We start from the raw sequence: 17,170 nt of genomic DNA on the forward strand, positions 1-17,170 counted from the left end.
AGAGATGTTCATAGCGCTGCAGATGGCAAGGAGAGATACGCAGGCAGTCTTCAAATATGTAGATGTCAGATCTAAGCCCAGGGACTTGTCCGCTGTGTCATTTGTAACGCATCATTTTATCACAATTTTCTTTTGTTTTTTTGCATAAAATATCTGGCCATTTCATACAATATTCTACACCAATCCTACCCTAATTTAGCCATGCCCTGTTCGCATCCAATCCCCTGCACATATCCATTGCTTTAGCCATACTTGTACCTGAGGGCACTGTGCTTTAAATTTAATATGAAAATATGAATTTCCATGATTTCATCAACTGTTTGGGCTGAGGGATCTGGCTGAGATATGAGTTACATATAATGTATCTCACAGATACATTTGCAAGTGTACAGGCAGGCAGGCAGGCAGGCAGGCAACCCGCCGCTGCTGAGAAACGTACGCGATTGCTATTTACAAAAACACGCTGCCGTATGCCGCACACGATTTTCCAATTGAACTCACACGTGTACACACACACACACACACACACAGAGAGAGAGATACGGATGTGCAGGGAAACAGATACACAGATACACAGAAGATACGGATACAAATAGAGTACTGCCAGGGGGTGGGCAGGTGCAGTGGGCAGGGCACATGCAGTGCTCATGTAGGAGCGAGCCTGCCATTGATGCAGTCGTGCATTCAATCGCTGCGTCGTCACCTCAGCAAGCGAGCAGTACGGACCACAGAGCCCGGTCCTGGGGATTTGGAACTGTGGACTGGGTACTGGGTACTGTGGACTGTGGACTGACTGCCCGAAATCATTTCAAGTTAATAATAAATGGAGCATCATCATCAGACATCAAACCCGAAGAGCAAATATCGAGTATCCTTTTGGTCCTCGTTCTCACTGTGTTTGTGTTTGCGTGTTTGTCTGTCTTTCAGTCTCTCAGTCGTCTCCCTCCCCATCGGAATGTTTGCATTGCCATTGATTTACTTTTGGCATGAGTTTTTCAATTTGTAACCCGAGCAGCGGCGCCTGCTCCATGTCATTTAATGAGGAGCTGTTGCCTCGAGTACTGGCACGAGTACTGCCTCCCACTGAAGCTCCTTGTGTGGCACGAATCAATTAAAATACGTGCCAAGCATTAGAAGAGGAGTGTGTCGTGGCCAGGAGGCTCGAACCCAGACTGACTGGGCAATATTTCAATCAAATTTTTTGCTATGCCTGTCCAAATGGATATTTATGCTTATCATGCTTATGGGAAATTCACATTAGACTGAAAGTCAAGAGGCTGCCAACATGCCAGCTCAATTGACAGTCCCGGCCAAGGCGGTTCGGGGCGGGGCGGGGCGGGGCCGGGGTCCGTGTGTAAATACTTATATGCCCAATCCTTATGCTCGTACATCAGCATACAGGAGTATATATATATATATGTATGTATGTATGGGTGGATATATATGCTTAATATATATACTGTCATCCTGTTGACAGCCAAGGTATCCCACACACACACACACCCACACACACACAGAGAATCACATACACAAATACACATGAGTGCGTGTTTGTTGCCCTTAACAGACATTTTCACAGTTGAGTGCGTTGTTTGGGCCCAGCCTCTTCTGAATCTTCCCAATCTGCCGACTCTTCTGCTCTTGGTGGTGTGGGTGTGTGGGTGTGGTGGCTCTATGTAATTTGTAGCATTTCTAGCACGCCTGCTGGTATGCAGCAAAAAATTACATAAGCTGCTTCTCGATTGCTTGGCCCAAAAGGTAGGCTAGGCTTTTAATGCCACCCCCCCCTCAACACCACCCACTCAACACCAATCTCCAGCCAAAAGCAATCAAATGGGTCATCGCCCCAAAAAGCGTAGGCATTAAATTTATGCCTCTGCCAAAGCCGAAGCCAAAGAGGAACCAAAAACCGGCAAGCAACCACCGGCCGGAGTTTTAATTAAAATATATATATTTGAGGCGGCACGAGATGCCGGGCAGTCGAATTTTAAAGTCAGTCCAAACATTACGCAATCGCAATCGATAATTCAGAGCCGCCATGCCATGACACACAGCTCGACAAACACGACAAGACACAGTCAGTCAGACAGTCAGACAGGCGTCCGTCTTCTCCAGGCTAATTAGTAATTTCTGCAAAAGGTTCGTCTGCCATTGGAGCGGGATTGGAGCTGAGAGGCCCAAAAGTATTGATTAGCTTTCGCTGGGCATTTGGTTGGGTAATAAATTACCAAAACTAATGTTTGTCTGACGCTGGCCCCCAAAGTTTGCCTAATTAATGGCAAACCTTTCAAAAAGGCTACACCTTGTTCCATATTCCCCTAGTCGCCCTAGAACATTTTCGTGGCGCTGTAGCCGGACGCGGACGGACAGGGCTCGAACCGTGCCGAGCCGGTCATTAGCATGCGTTAAAATGGCGTTAAATGTGTAACGGAAACGCGGCCTGGCCAAGCCGGGGGGACAAGCACAGGGACGCGGACATGCTTTTACTTTCATTTCTTTGCCATAATAAAAATGTCATAAATATTTGGCATTGTGTCCCCTGTCCCTGTCTCTCTCTCTCTCTCGATTTCTTTGCTTTCGTTTGCTTCGGTGTGTGTGTTAATTTTTTCTAATTGTCTAAAATTTAGATAATTACATGCCATTAATTATTTGCATAATAATAACGTTCCTTTTTTTCCCCCTTTCTCGCGCTTTACAGTTTTGCGGTTGACTTGACTGAGGGTGGCGCACCCACTCACGTGTACAAGTGTGCATAGGTATACGTACATGTATACTGTATAGGTATAGGTAGTATAGGTTTTGTTGTGGTTTGGGGAATAAAATTAAATTTACATAATTTATGACTTACTCAGCACTGTTCCACGGGCGTTGTGTTGCATAATTTTAGGCATTTTTGTTTATTGCGGCGTAAAATGTGAATTATGAATCAGGAATAGGCAACCGTTTCACTCTTCCTTCTTCGTTCGTCCTAACCTGCCCTTCCCCGTTGCGTTGCTTCCGTGTAAGGGTTACATTCTGAGGTTATTAGTAATTTATTTGCATATTTTGTGGGCATTGGACAGGACGGGGGAGGGTGAACCGCAGCTGACGGACAGGAGCAGGAACTCAAGTGTCATACGACAGTCAAGTGTCGTGTCTTGAATGAAATACGCTTTGAGTTGGGTCGCCCAGGTGGGGGCAGGTGTGTGGCATTGGTCTCCTGGCTTAAGCTTGGGACTGGAGCTGAGGCTGGAGCTGGAGCTGGGGCTGGTTCTGGAGCTAAGAACTCTTCTAACGAAAGATTCGACGTTTTTAATGGACTCTTTTTTCATTTGCCCATTGCCGTTGGTTAACAGCTCTCGTGCTGGCCAATCTGTTGTCTGGCCCTCGATAATATATATATATACATATATGAACCAATAAACATTCCACCTACCCCACGCCTGCCACTGGCTGCCGGCTACCGGCTGCTCACTGCCTGCTCGTCGTCGTGTGGGTTCAATGCCAGACTCCGACCAACTTTAATTGCCACTTGCTAATTGCAAACTCCCACAGACCCATCCGCAGAGCGGACCATTATATATGTACAGATGCCATATTTCATACATCACAGATACATAAAGAATATAGATATTTCCCATTGAGAGCGTGGAGCCCAGACAACATAAAAAATGGAAGAAACAGCCACTGATTAGTATCAAAAAAGGGGAAGTGCAGGGTGTGGGTGTGGGTGTGGCTGGCAGTATGGATGCTACAGTTGCGGTTGGTTGTTTGCCCTCCAGCTGAAGCTGAAGCTGGAACTAGTGCTGTAACTGCAGCTGGAGCTGAGGCTCTCTGCCTGGGCTCTGGAAGCAGTGAAAAACTTTTGATTAAGCTGCAGTTATGGCAGGTTGTTGGCGAAGGAGCACAGAGCAGCCTCAGAGCAGCAGCAGCAGCAACAGCAGCAGCAGGAAAAGGAGCTGGAGCTACAAGCTTTTGTTTTGCTTGCTTGCTCGTTAGTTTGTTTTGCTTTTACCTCTATCGCAGAAAGCTCCCTTTGCTGCCACTCCCTTGTACCAGCAACACACACACCAACACACATGACAGATGCTTGAGGCAACATTGTCTACTTTTAGGTGCTTTGCCAGTGACAAATTTGAGCAGCGTATCTCGCAGTGCGCCGACTACCCGTATCTGTATGCCGCAAGAGAGAGAGAGCAAAAAAAAAAAAAATCGGAAAAACTTTTGCATAAAACTTTGATGATTTTTGTTAGAGAAGAAGCAAAGCGAAGCTGCGTTTTTCAATAAGCAGAGTTATCCCACTCGCCCACACTCTCTCACCCTCCGGCTAGCCCCATAAAATATTACTTTTCTATCAACAAAACTTGCCGGGGAACCCACTCAATTCGAAACCATTTTCCAAACTATCATCATCATCCTCGTAGTCGTCGTCGTCGTTGTAGTCGTCGTCTCTGGCCGAGTGGAGAAAGCATAATAAAAATAGCTCTTCATGTGGTTCGCTTTGGTAGAGGGGGGCAGTGGAGGTTAGTGGAGGCTGACTGCTGCCATAACAAAGCCATAAAACGTAGTTTTAATTGCATTTTCGTTGTTCCGTTTTATGGAGTTCGACTAGCGAATGCAGGGAAACCAGAACAGAACAGAACAGAGCAGAACAGGAACAGAAACAGAAACAGAACAACAAGAACATCACAGGAATGACCAGAACAGAGCAGACCAGAAGAGAGCGGAAAGCTTCGGCTTTGGACTGGTTCAATGCGCCGCATTCTAATTGCATAGAGGGGGAAGGGATGGGCACTTACGGCTTGACTGGATATGGGTGGGATCTCCCAGTCAGCCAGGCAGTGTCCCATCCGCTTGCTGTCTCAGCGCACTTCGCTCTGCTCACTTAGCGCTCTGGCATCATAAACTAACGCAGTTTATGGGTCCATGCACCCAACGCAGGCAGACAAGGACGGAGAGCAACACACAGCACACACAGTACACACAGCACTTGGCCAAGTTGGCACTTTTGGCCATTGCATATGCGTAGGCGGCGACACTGCGGCTAGCCAGTGGCCCACTGGCCCTCTCTCGGACATGCTGGGGCGCTAAAATTTGCGGTTTAACGTTGCCACTGGCGCCTGTCGACTCTCAACTGTGGCTGCAGTATCTCATTCCCCCTCCAAACCCCGAACACCAAGCACCAAGCACCAAACCCAACCCCCACACAGACACTTTGTCATAAGCAATTGCCAAGGGTAATTGTGTCGAGGCAGGCATCTTTTGATTCCTCCTGCAGCACACACCACCACCCCCACCAACAGCAGAGAGAATGACCAAAAAAAAAGAGAGAAAGATTTAATTAACATTTTGACTCTCAAAGGCTTCGTTCGGCTTTTGGCAACATTTAAATTTCAAATTATGTGCGCTAATTACACGGCCAAAGAAGGTTGGCGGCGGCAGTGGCAATCCTTGCTCTTGGTCTTGCTCTTGCTGGCGGTAATAATTAGCCAGCCTTTTGTGCAGATACAGAGCGAGAGAGAGAGGCCTTAGAAGGGCAGTCAAAAAAAAAAAAATAAACGAAAAGTTTCAGCGTACTCAGAAGAACTCAGAGAAGTGCAGTGAAAGCACTCGGCACTCATGTGGCTGCCAGAGAATGCTTTGACTTGGTGCCTCAATTTTCCAGGAAATTCTTCCATAAATTGCCAGCAGTTCATTAGCCAAAAGGCAAAGCGGGACATCATTGAATGCTGCCTGCTGCCTGCCTGCCGCCTGCCAGTTCAGCTTTTGCTGTTGCACTGATTTCTGTTGTGTTTGTTGGATTTTCCAGGGCTAGCTGCTGCTGCGGGCTTTTCAGCGCAGATAATGGATAGCAAGCAGCCTGCCTGCATGCTCTTTGGCTCCTCCTTCTTTGAGATGCTGCTCCGAGCATTACTTGTGCTGAAAACATTTTCCAATTTATTAAACCACGACACATCAATCATTCATCAGCATCAGGAGCATCAGGAGCATCAGAAGCAGCCAGAGCAGCCAGAGCAGCCAGAGCTGGGGCCATCCCCCAGGAGAGGAGAACGTGCGACTAAATGAACATTTTTCGGTTAAACATTGGTTTAAATTTTGCGGCGTCACCCGACCACCCACCCACCCTTCCACTCCACTCCACTATCCACTCTCTATCTCTCTCGCTCTCTCTGTCTCACTCTCTGTGCCTGCCCCCCGCATCACTGTCAACAACATGGTGCTGCTGCCGTCGACATCGCCTGTATATAAAATCCACAAGGCTTCAGTTCATCGACCACTTAATTTATCCAGCTGAGCTTTGAGTAAGGCAAAAGCGCATTTGTGTGTTGTCTGGCCAAGAGTGATGAAGTGGGAAATGGCGAGAGGGGATGTGAAACAGAAAAGTGTGTGGAATGGAGGGGGTGTTGGGATGGGAGTGGTTCGGCATGCCTTTGGTCAGACAGTGAAATGCACTTAATTGCCGTGCCACCGCCCTGTTTAGTGGGGGGACTCCGATGGAGTTACGATTAAAAAATCAACCAGCCAAAAATAAAGTGCAGCCTGCATTTAGGCGCACTGTCTGCTGGTCCATCCATACTCCTCGTCTCCATGTCCTCGCGGGGAACTGCTGCACTCATTCATTATGCATTAATGTAAATACGGTAAATGTTGTCCAATCATTAACATAATTGAATTACAAACAAGAGCCGAGGAGAGGCCCCAAAATTTCGGTTCCATGCGCGTGCATAAATCGCAATTTTAATTACTTGCCTCCGACTAATGGATTGTTCCAAAAAAAACACACACACATACACACACACACAAACACACACTGAAGGGCAGAACCGACCCGACTATGACATTAAATATTTCATAATACGAGAAGGGCTCTGGCTCTCCGCTCTGCCAGCCACTACCCCCACGGTTATATAAAGCAATTGAATTTTGCAGTTAAAAGCTTCAATCATTTTCAATTGCCGCAAACTAATGGCTGATTATAAAATATTCATGCGACAAGCGTCAGGCGATGAGACGACAGACTTCCATGCGGCTAATGACAGGCAGAGGCAAAGGCCCAGGCCCAGGCACAGTTCCTGGAGCCCAGGACCTCGCCTTGCCCCCAACTTGCCCTGGGCCCACTGTTGATGAGCCAATCTAAGGCCAGGAAGCCCAGGGGCGTTGCCAGAGCCGCCCCCTTTTGCATCTGTGTGCGGTGCAAATAAATTACACCTGCGAAAGGCAGAGAGGAAGAGAGGAGAGCCGTTGTGGTATCCCCACCTTTTTTTGGTTATTGATTTGCTTGGGTTTTTGCGGTTTTCGTTGGAGCGTTGGAGGCGGGTGGACACTCGATTCGAAGAGTCGGTATAAAGCCCTCAATTAAGTTTTATTTTAATGCATTTCATTTGAACGTCTTTTAATGGGATTTTTCGTGCTCCGGCATGGCAATATTACTCATTTGCCATAAACCGAAAGGTGACCACAACACGTAGCCCTGTCCCAGTCCCAAACCCAAACCCAGGCCCAGTTTCAGACCCAAACCCAGACCCAGTCCCAGATCCCACTACCAACAGCAGAGGGAATGAGCAGAGCGAGAGAAAGAGAGAGCAGAGCAGAGCGGATGAGTGGATGAGTGGACGAGTGGACGAGGGAGGAGAACGTTAAGTGTTGGCTGGCCAGAATCGACATGGGTCGCTTGGGTGAGATTTAAGCTTTAATGATGCATGAAGCGGCACAGGATGTGGCTGCCCAGTCGTGGGTAAAAGGCAATGAGCGCAAATGTGCAGAGGAGAGAGAGCCACAGAGAGAGAGAGATAGAGAGAGAGTGGGGCAGAGCGAGAGACAGGACATGACAGGAGATGGGCTTGCATATTGAGTGCCATTTAAATGCTTGAAAATGCTTCGCTGGTCAAATGTGTTTTTGGAGGTGTTTATGAAGAGGTTCTATTCCGCCGCCCCACAGTATGTTGATTGAATTTGAGGGGTAACCAGTACAAATAGCATCGTCTGCCCGTATAATTATCGCATAATCTGAAACTCATCGAAATCGCAATCCCAATACGATATTAACTTCGATATTTTCTCTCTGCTTCACTTTCCTTCCAGATGAACCGTGCTTTACAGCTGAAGCCAGCTGAAAATGAAAGTCGCAGCGGTAAGTAATCAAAATCTGCATTATCTTTATATATCATATATATTTTCCATAGTTTACCTTACATAAGTGTGGACTCCCCATGGCTAGAAAAATCAATCAAGTCTCTCCATAGGTGACCCAAACAAATAATTACAAAAAAAACTTGACCCGTCTTTCGCTTTGGGTAAAAGTTTCTGTGCCAAAGTAGTCGGCCAAAAAGTGCAGAGCCAGCAAAAGTTTTGTAGCCCGCATCTAAGTGTGTGCCAGCGCCCGTTCTTCCTCTCTCTCCCTCTCTCTCACCCTGTTTTATTCTATATTTTCAACACCTACAACACACGTCAGCAGAAATTACGAGCGCACTTCGATAAACTGTCAAAACTGTCTGCAAAAATTTGACATTTCAGAAAAATACAAAAAAGAAAGAAAAGAAAAAACAGCAGAAAAAAAGAGAAGCTCGAAAAAAAATACTTGGAAATGGTAGAGAAAATGGGAAAAGCGTATAGCAAAACAACGTTCGACTGTCAATGGCAGTCAGGCCGGTACACACAGGAGCCGGCGACCCGACCCGTGAGCGGTGAGGGGTGAGCGGCAGGCCGAAGCTGGCCAGGGCGCCATATTGTTTTTACCGGGTTCCCTCCCTCACACAGTTGTCGTGTTTCACGCTTGTTTGTGACAGCCCATCGACCCAGGAACCCCTCCAGAATTCGTCATCGCCCCACCACACCACAGCACACCACACCAACCGTTGGGATGGTAAAAAGAATGATAAAGATTTGCATAATTTACACAGCACTTCAACTTTGTTTTTGGGTCAGCTGCCGCTGCCCGAGTAGTTGTTGCTTTGATAAACTTATTGACAGGCTCATTATGCAGCCGGGCTTTCAAAAGTAATTTCAATATTTCTCCCGCCCCTACCCCCTCACCTCTTACTTGGGGTGAGAGCTTAGCACTCGGCTAAACCCCTGCTCATTATACTTTCTGCCCTGTCCCTGGCAGAGGTGCAATCGCACAAAAGTATGCTACACATTTCGCAATCAACTCTCGGGCTGCCCCGGGGCCCAGAATCCATCCACAAGTTGGTTTGGAGTCGCCGGAGTCAGTGCACTCTGCAATCTTTTAAGACATTTTGCAGCTGGCATCGCTTATCACAGCAGAGCAAAGCAGAGCAGCGCAGCGCAGAGCAGTGAGAACCGGGAGCAGCGCCCAAAATGTCCATTGCACAAATTGCTTGTGCACACACTCACAGGCAGCGACACAGTCTCTGCGAGAGACGAGTGGCTGTGTCGCTGGGTGGGGCAGACACAGCCATTGCTCATAACAGTCGCTGTCGCTGTCGCAGTCGCTGTTTCCGTTGCCTGGTGGCTCTGTGGCAAGAACCTTGACAAAGTTGATGTGTCAAATCAGCAGCCAACGAACGTTGAGCGAACGCAGAGCGAACGCAGAGCGAAGGATGCCAGCCAGCCAGTTGCGCTGAGCTGAGCTGGGCCCTCCTCCGGATGACCTTTAAACTTTGCCAAAGGACATGAAAGCACTAATCGTTACGTTGCTCCTTTCTTTATTCATTCATTCATTCATTCTTTTGGCTGCTTCGATTTCGCTTTGCTTTCGTTCTTTGGCTCTCTCTCTCTCTCTCTCTCTGTCTCTGACTCTGTCGCTGGCTGGCTCGGCGGCAACAATTTAAACTTTCTTAATCCGCTGGGGATTGGAAACTTCAAGCTGCACAAGCAACTGAACTCCGCTCTGGCAACTTGCTGGCAATCTGTCCGCACAATTGTGGACCTGAACCTGGACCTGGACTAGAAGCTGGGCTAGAACGAGGACCAAACCATCAACGACGCAATCAAGTCGACATTTTTGTTTGTTGCTTTGTTGGCGGCTCGTCGTCCCACCCCAGGCCCCACCCCCGTCTTCATCACTCGAGTGGGAACAAATTTCTAAGAAATTAAAGCGCTAAACTTTTGTGGGCCCCCCTATCAGCAACGTACTTGGCAACTCTGCACCCGAGCCCTTTGCTTTCTCCAACTCCCCTTGGCTGAGACTTTTGACTTGGCCTGCTTGTGTGTGTGTGTGTGTGTGGCAGGAGGGATCTTTGGCTTTGGGTTTAGGCCAAAATGCAATTAGACAAGGACAAGTTTAATTGCTTGGTCGAGAGAGGTCCTGATATCCTGCAGGCTGCTGCTGCTGCAAGCTTCACCCGCTGACATTTGCATTTTTCAGCCGCACAAAGAAGTTTAATTTATTTAAACTCAAATCAAGCCTGAAATGTGAATGAGTGTGGTGTGGCGTGGCGTGGCGTGGTGTGGGCGAGGGGTATGAATACATTTTTTACTGTTGACAAGTGCGTGGGGCAGAGATCATTTAGGGGCTGGGGCAAACCCTGCTCATACTGTTCTCCTTTTTGGGCTCTATCCCCTGCCTTCAATCTGCCTGAAACTTCATCAATTTTAACTTACAGAATGGGCATGTAGGAGGACTTTGTTGACATGTCTATGCTTTGACCAAAAACCCAAACTGAAACCCAAACCCAAGCCCTGAGAACTGTGAGCACAAATTGTTGCCGTTGTCTTTCAGCCGTTGTCCCTGGTCCTTGGTCCTTCTGACGTCCTGACAACGTTTGCCGCATTTGCAATCTTCTGTGCCATATCTGAGTCTGATGATTGCCACACACACACACACACCCAGACATACATCCCTTGCTTAGTTATTTATCTTGATATTCCTCCGCCTCACACACATACACACACATCCATCCATCCCATGCCTCATCATTATCAAACTCATATTGTCGTCTGTCTGCCCTTTCTCTCTCTCTCTCTCGCACTCTCCATCTATCTCTTTTTCGCTTTCACGCGTAATTTGTACTTGTCTGACACGTAATGATGTCACGTAAATTGCATACGTTCGCTTACGTTTACGTTGACGTGTTACGTTAGCTGTGGCTCTGCTTTTTCCCTGCGACTTAAAGTCAAATTAATATCACTCATACGACCCGTGAGCAAGGTAGATCTGCTTGGCTATGGCCTGTAACCGTGCTTCCCTCTCTGTATGTAGCATACAAACATAAATTGTGAAATCCCCGCCATTTCCTCACGAACACTTTTACACATACCTTCACACACACACACACACACATACATATATATACAGCCAAACACTCTCACACAGATTTATATTTCTAACTACGCATTAATTTCCTTACCTTTATCCCAGTCGGGCTGTGTCCTCGCTTGACTCCTTGTCACACGTCAGTAAATCAGATGCCGTCGCTGCCCTGCTGCCCGGCTTCCCGTCTTCCCTTCTCGCCTCATTCATCATACTTATAAATATTCATTTCCTCCTTGTGGTGCCGCAGGGGAATATACTCCGAAAGGGAAGCGCTGCTACAGAAATGATTGCAAAAGATTAAAAATCAACTCCATAAAAATTTCCTCGAATCTTTCACCTCATGATAAATGACAAACGAAAATTAACAAAGCAGCCGCTCCCGAATCCCAACGAGAGAGAGACAGAGAGAGAGATAGAGAGGGAGAGGGAGAGTGTAGAGCAGAACCTTAAAGAAAACTGAAGGCGCATATGTGGAAAATTCCGGAGCAGAAAACTTTCGACGAGCTCATTATAGACAACGTCTCATCAAATTGAAAAGCAATGAGCTATGAAAGGGAAGCACATCCCCTGCTAATAATCAGGCTGGCAAAAGTTTTAGGGCGAAAAACTAATAATAATAATAATACGCAGGCAGCGTTGGCCCCGAAAAAAAACTTTTCTCATTTCGTTCGCAGCCCCCTGTCTGCCCTGCCCTGCCCTGCACGCTGCTTCTTTCGCCTGATTACGCATTTGAATTGTGTTCGCTGGCAATTTGTGTTGCCTACTTTTGGGCGGGCACTCAGCCCCGCTACCAAATTTCATTTCATTTCGACATAAAGTTAGCGACACATTCCACTCTACCTGCTCCAGCTCGCTGCTGCTGCTGCTGCTGCTGCTGCGACCTTATTAGTGTCAACATTTTTATGGCAGCTTGGAAAGAATGCCATACAATTTGATTAATACAAATAAAGGGCGACAAATTCAATTGAATTTGTAATATAGATTGACTGCCAATGATGATTGGCTTCAGCAGCGACTCCTTTTATCTGTCCCACATGTGCTCCCCCCTTGCTTGGAGATTTGGTGGCTTGAAGTTTGTTTGGGGGAGTGCAAATTAAAAGAGACGCCAAGCAGGGCAGGGCAAGGCAAGGCGAATGCGAATGCGTAGGCCAGGATATTCACCGCTAAGCCCCCAAATAACAAAGCCTCTGAGGCCAGACAAAAGGCATAAATAAAGCCCATCCAGCAGCAGCAGCAGCAGCAGCAACAGCAGCCGCATCTACGCGTACGCCTAAAAGCAGACATCAATTTCTGCCTTTCTGCGTTTTTCTTTGCTCTTCCATTCTCTCGCTATTCATTCACTTCTCCGCTGCTCCAGTGGGATGGTCGGCGGTCGATGGTCGGTGGTCGGTGGTCGGGAGGGAGGCTCAATTCTTTAATCAGCTTAAATTCACACGTACCAAAAGCGACGCATAGCCATTGATTGGAGGCTTACCCCCCAGTCGCTGCCACTCCGCTTTTGGGCCGAGTCTTCTTGCTTTTATCAAAGCCAGTTCAAAGGCTCGTATGTGTATTTAGGCTTTTATTGTTTTTGACCTTTTTTTTTTTGCAAGAGACGAAATAAAAATCGATTTTTCACCATACACACACACGCACACACACAGAGATACATCTCACGCACAAAAAGGAAGGAAAAATAGGGAGGAAAAACCGAGCCGAAATAAAAGTAAATCACAAGCATCGCTGCTGGCAGCATTCACAAGTTCAAATAAGCGATAATAAGTATTTATAGGCGGGCAAACAGATTCGGTTTTGTACATAACAGCCTGCCACCACCCCTCCCGAACAGCCTGCTAAATGCGTTTTAATGTTTTTTAAACTTTTCCCAACTCTGCTTCTCTGCTCTGTTCTCTTTAATATTTAAGTATACTTTTAGGCAGCTTCTCCCTACGTAGTTTTCCCTCGAAAGTTTTGTCTGCGCATCATTTTTCTTCGTTGCTTGATTTTGTTTTTACGAGCGACTGAAGCCTGTCAATTGGCTGAATGCCTCGTAAAAATGCCAGAGGCCTATGAGGCAGGGTCTTTCGCTTACGCTTTCCCTTTCCCTTCCCATATCCCTTGGAAGGCAACCGTAAAACGGAGAAAAAAAAAGAAAACGATTTGTTATGTTTTCTCAGGCAGCGAGAAACAGGAAACGGAAAAGCACACAAAGACAAAGACAAAATGTGCCTGCCATCTCGCTCTCACTCATCTTCCCCCTGTGCTTCCACTTGCTTTTGGCCCTGCTTTTAGTTTGTTATTTTGTTTTCTTTTGGCCGCTGCTTAGGCCTGCCAAATGTCATCATTAGCGTTTCAATTGCCATTTTAGTCCGTGACACTTGAAACATTTGCATAAAATACCAAAAGTCAAGTTTGTTGGCGTTGATATTGTGCGCGGGTGGGGGAGGGGGTTCTTTGATGTTTACCTTCGTGCCCGAGGAGAGAGACCTACATAAAGACGACAAGGAAATGCTCTTACTGGATGGGATTATCTCTGAAGAGAATCGGAGTTCTCCGTCAGAGGGTTCCTGCTTTATTTTCCCCTATTACAAGCGCTCAAAATTATTCCCATCTGAACTTTGAGCTGCCCCCAATCACAATTCCAAACCCAATCCCAATCCCAACCCAAGGCAAAGTACTCTGCACGAAGCATTCCCCATTCAATTTATGAGCCATTCTGCCTTATTGAATAGAGTTGACGCGGCTTAGCCATGATTAAGTTCCCATTCTTATGGATACCCCGCACTTCCATTCGACTTCCCCTTGCGCTCAGTCAGGTGCTGGACACTATACAAAAAAACATTTCTTTTTAGCTGATCTTATCGGCTCGGCAATTGTCTGACGCTTTTTTTTGCCTTGGCCATCGCCATTGCCATTTCTCCGTCTTCTGCTTTTGGTTGTGGCTTTTGGTTGTGGCTTTTGGGTGTCTTCATTTTTGTTTTGGCCAAAAGCAATGATAAGCGACACGCAAACGCGACACTTTCCTGTGATGATGGAGAAGGAACACTGGGGGGGCAGGAGTAGTAGTAGTAGGAAGTGGGTCTACAATTGTGACCGCAATCAATAGAGCTGGCTGAGGGGATGAGAGGGTAGCAGAGGAGCAGCAGGCGTATGTGTAATATAAAAAGTAATTATTTCTTATGCAATATGGACGCCTGGTCTGGGATAAGCATCTGGAACAGCATTTTATGGAGGGCAGAGTGGGGCCAAGGGGAGTCAGAGAAGCATTGTTTTTAATTGTTTGTCGTGGCAGGGTAGCCAGGCTTCTTTTTGCAGCACAGCACAGTACAGCACAGCAGAGCAGAACAGCTGCAATATAGATTGTAATCTTAATTGCATTTAGAGTGCCCCGCATTGTAGGTTAATAATCATAAATGTTATGGTAATAGTTACGAGTGCAGTGGACTGAGTGTGAGTGTGGGTGTGGGCGTGGGCGTGGCAGGTGGGACATTTCTGTTATTGTCGAGCGGTATTTAGTTACAGTTTGTTGCTGCCGTTGCAACAATGTAATGGAGAGGCTGTCCCCGACTGATTTAAGCTTGCCACGAAAAGTGGCGGTGCAATTACACAAATTGTTATGGGAGAGGAACCTACAAAAAAGCAAGCAAAAAATTATGGATTTACCTTTGAAACCAAAATCTCTCTAGAGAGATTTTTTTTGCCGTTTGCTCAGATTTCTGAAAAACATAAAAGATCTATAAAATCTGTGCAGGTTGCAGGCGAATCGAATTTCATGGCTTTGCTTTTGTATAGCTTACATTTTGGTATCCCTTACACGAAGGTCCCTCTCCCATCCCTGCCCATGGCTTGGCTTGGCTTGGCTTGGCGTGTTGTGGAGTGATTGACCCAGCTGGGGGCTATTCCTATTTATGGGCAAAAGAAGAAAGAAAAATGTATAGCAGCAACGAAACAAAGCAGGACAACGAGCAGCAGAAAATACGAGTATCAACTGCATCTACTTTAAATGCAGTTAGCAGGAGGAGGAGGAGGAGGAGCAGCAGCAAGAGGAGCTGAATAGCTTTCGGAATCCTGCACATGACTTTGAAGCGACTTTGAGGAGAGCCAACACTAAAGAGCAGGGACACAAAGCATACAGGCACGGCAAACGTGTGGAACATTAATCTTGTCTGGGCCACAAGACAGTCTAGCATGCTCTCGCTCTCTCTCTGTTGTGTAGTTAGATACTTGTTTAATGAGCTGTGAGCCTGACGGGGCATTAAAAATTATGAAAAGAAAGGCAGAAAAACTGCTGGGTAAATGCATTTAAAATGCAATAATAAAAATGAAAATAATGAAAATGATAATGGCATTATAATACTAAGCCCCCCCCCACCATCCCCTGCAAACAAACAGTTTTCATATTCAGCCGGGCAGCGGAGCGCATTTGATGCCAGAAAGTATGCTACATTACTTTCAGCTCGTTAATTTTTATAGGATATTCTCTGCTTAAATTGTTGTTACACTCGGCCACCTACATGGCGCGGCAGCACTCTCTCTTCCCGCTCTCTCTTTTTCTTTTTATACTCTTTATATTGATTTCAGCTAAATTAACGCACGCTGAGAAAGCTTGTAGCCAAAATATACAGACAACAAAACTCAACCCAAAGCTTGTTTTCTCCATGTAGCTGCTGTGGTTTTTGTGCTGTGCTCTGCTGTGCTGTGCTGTCCCCCGTTGTTATTTTTATGAGACTTTTCATATTATTTTACTTTTTGGCTTCGACTTTTGGCTTTAATGTGCCAAATTTCCACCGCCCTGCGCTGCTACCCCGCTGTCAACCAACTGGCCAAAACATGTCTTTGCTTTCTAGCTTCAACGCTCAACTCCAGCTCCAGCTCTAGCTGGCTCTCCTTGCCCCAGCTCTGGCTGCGTCTTCTATTAAGTTATCAAGATTTGTAAAGTATATGAGCCGAGCAAGCGCTGCCTTTGTACGGCTCTGCTCAAGTGTGCACAAGAGGGATGGAAGAACGCATAAAAGTGCTATCTGTCTCTTTTACACGTTCCCATTCGCGTCAGCAGGGCACACAGCCCGAGAATGAGCCAGAGATATGGCCAAATGGCGTGTTGGCAGGCCACAAGGAGCTGCTCGGATGGTTAGAAGGAGTGCTCCGATAGTGAGTGGAGATGCCATGCCGTGTGGTTGGTTAATACATTAGAGGACTTGGCCAGGATATGGAAATTATAGAGGGCTCTTCCTGCTCTTCTCTTGCGCTTCTCTTTCGCTGCGAATCACAAAAAATTATGCAACAATTTGTGCTCAGTCTGGCAGTACGCCTTTAAGGCACAGCATTCTCTCTTGCTCTCTCCCTTACTCTCTCTCTCTCTCTCTCACCATCAGTCAAGTGTAAATGCAGTTGCAACTGTAGCCAGAGCATAACGCATCAATGGCCAGCCAGATATGGGGGCTGGCCAGAGTCTATGCCCCATATGGAGGTTCATTTTGTGCTTCTCCTACTGCTGTTATTGCTTCTATTCCTGATGCTGTTGTTTTCGTCTGGCGTTGATTTTACGTAACGTTACGTTAGCTGGGAGAAGGAGAGGGAGCAGGAGCAGCAGTAGAAGTGCGAGGGCGAGTGAGTAGTGGAAACAGCAGGAGGTGCTTCAGCTGACTAACTCGACTGCTGTTGCTGGACGCTTAAGCCTTCAATAACAGCAGCCTGAAGCAGCAGGAGGAGCAGCAACAACAAAACTTTTTAGCCTTTTTGTTATGTCCAGGATCAGGAGCATGGCAGGGCACAAAAAACAACAACGGCCAAGCAGAAGAATTTATATGATAAGCGTAGGGACAGGCAGCCAGGCAGCCAGGCAGGCAGGCGTTTCGGGGTCCGTCAATGTGAACTCCAGGGCCATAGCTCAACGGGTCCGGTACGGTCCGGTCCGGCTTGCCATGTCCTGTGGGTCTCAGTGGGGAACTTTCTTCTTTTTTTTTTTGTTGCGCCCCAATGCGTGTCAGAGAGAGA

General features: G+C 46.9%; 1 protein-coding gene across 37 annotated transcripts in view; it reads left to right on the plus strand.

Annotated features, from left to right (window-relative positions):
• Positions 1–17,170, plus strand: part of LOC111072361 (CUGBP Elav-like family member 4) — a 285,345-nt gene that overhangs the window by 172,528 nt on the left and 95,647 nt on the right. For 32 of the 37 annotated variants that reach the window (XM_022364156.2, XM_022364159.2, XM_041591597.1 and 29 more), the window contains one exon: positions 8,062–8,110. In XM_022364156.2, coding sequence (XP_022219848.2) covers positions 8,062–8,110 — 49 coding nt within the window. The remainder of the gene's footprint in view (positions 1–8,061; positions 8,111–17,170) is intronic. The other 5 variants (XM_022364171.2, XM_022364184.2, XM_022364173.2 and 2 more) reach the window with 1 other exon arrangement.

The sequence above is a fragment of the Drosophila obscura genome, unplaced genomic scaffold (assembly GCF_018151105.1).
Source record: "Drosophila obscura isolate BZ-5 IFL unplaced genomic scaffold, ASM1815110v1 contig_1, whole genome shotgun sequence".
In the NCBI taxonomy this organism is placed as follows: Eukaryota; Metazoa; Arthropoda; class Insecta; order Diptera; family Drosophilidae; genus Drosophila; species Drosophila obscura.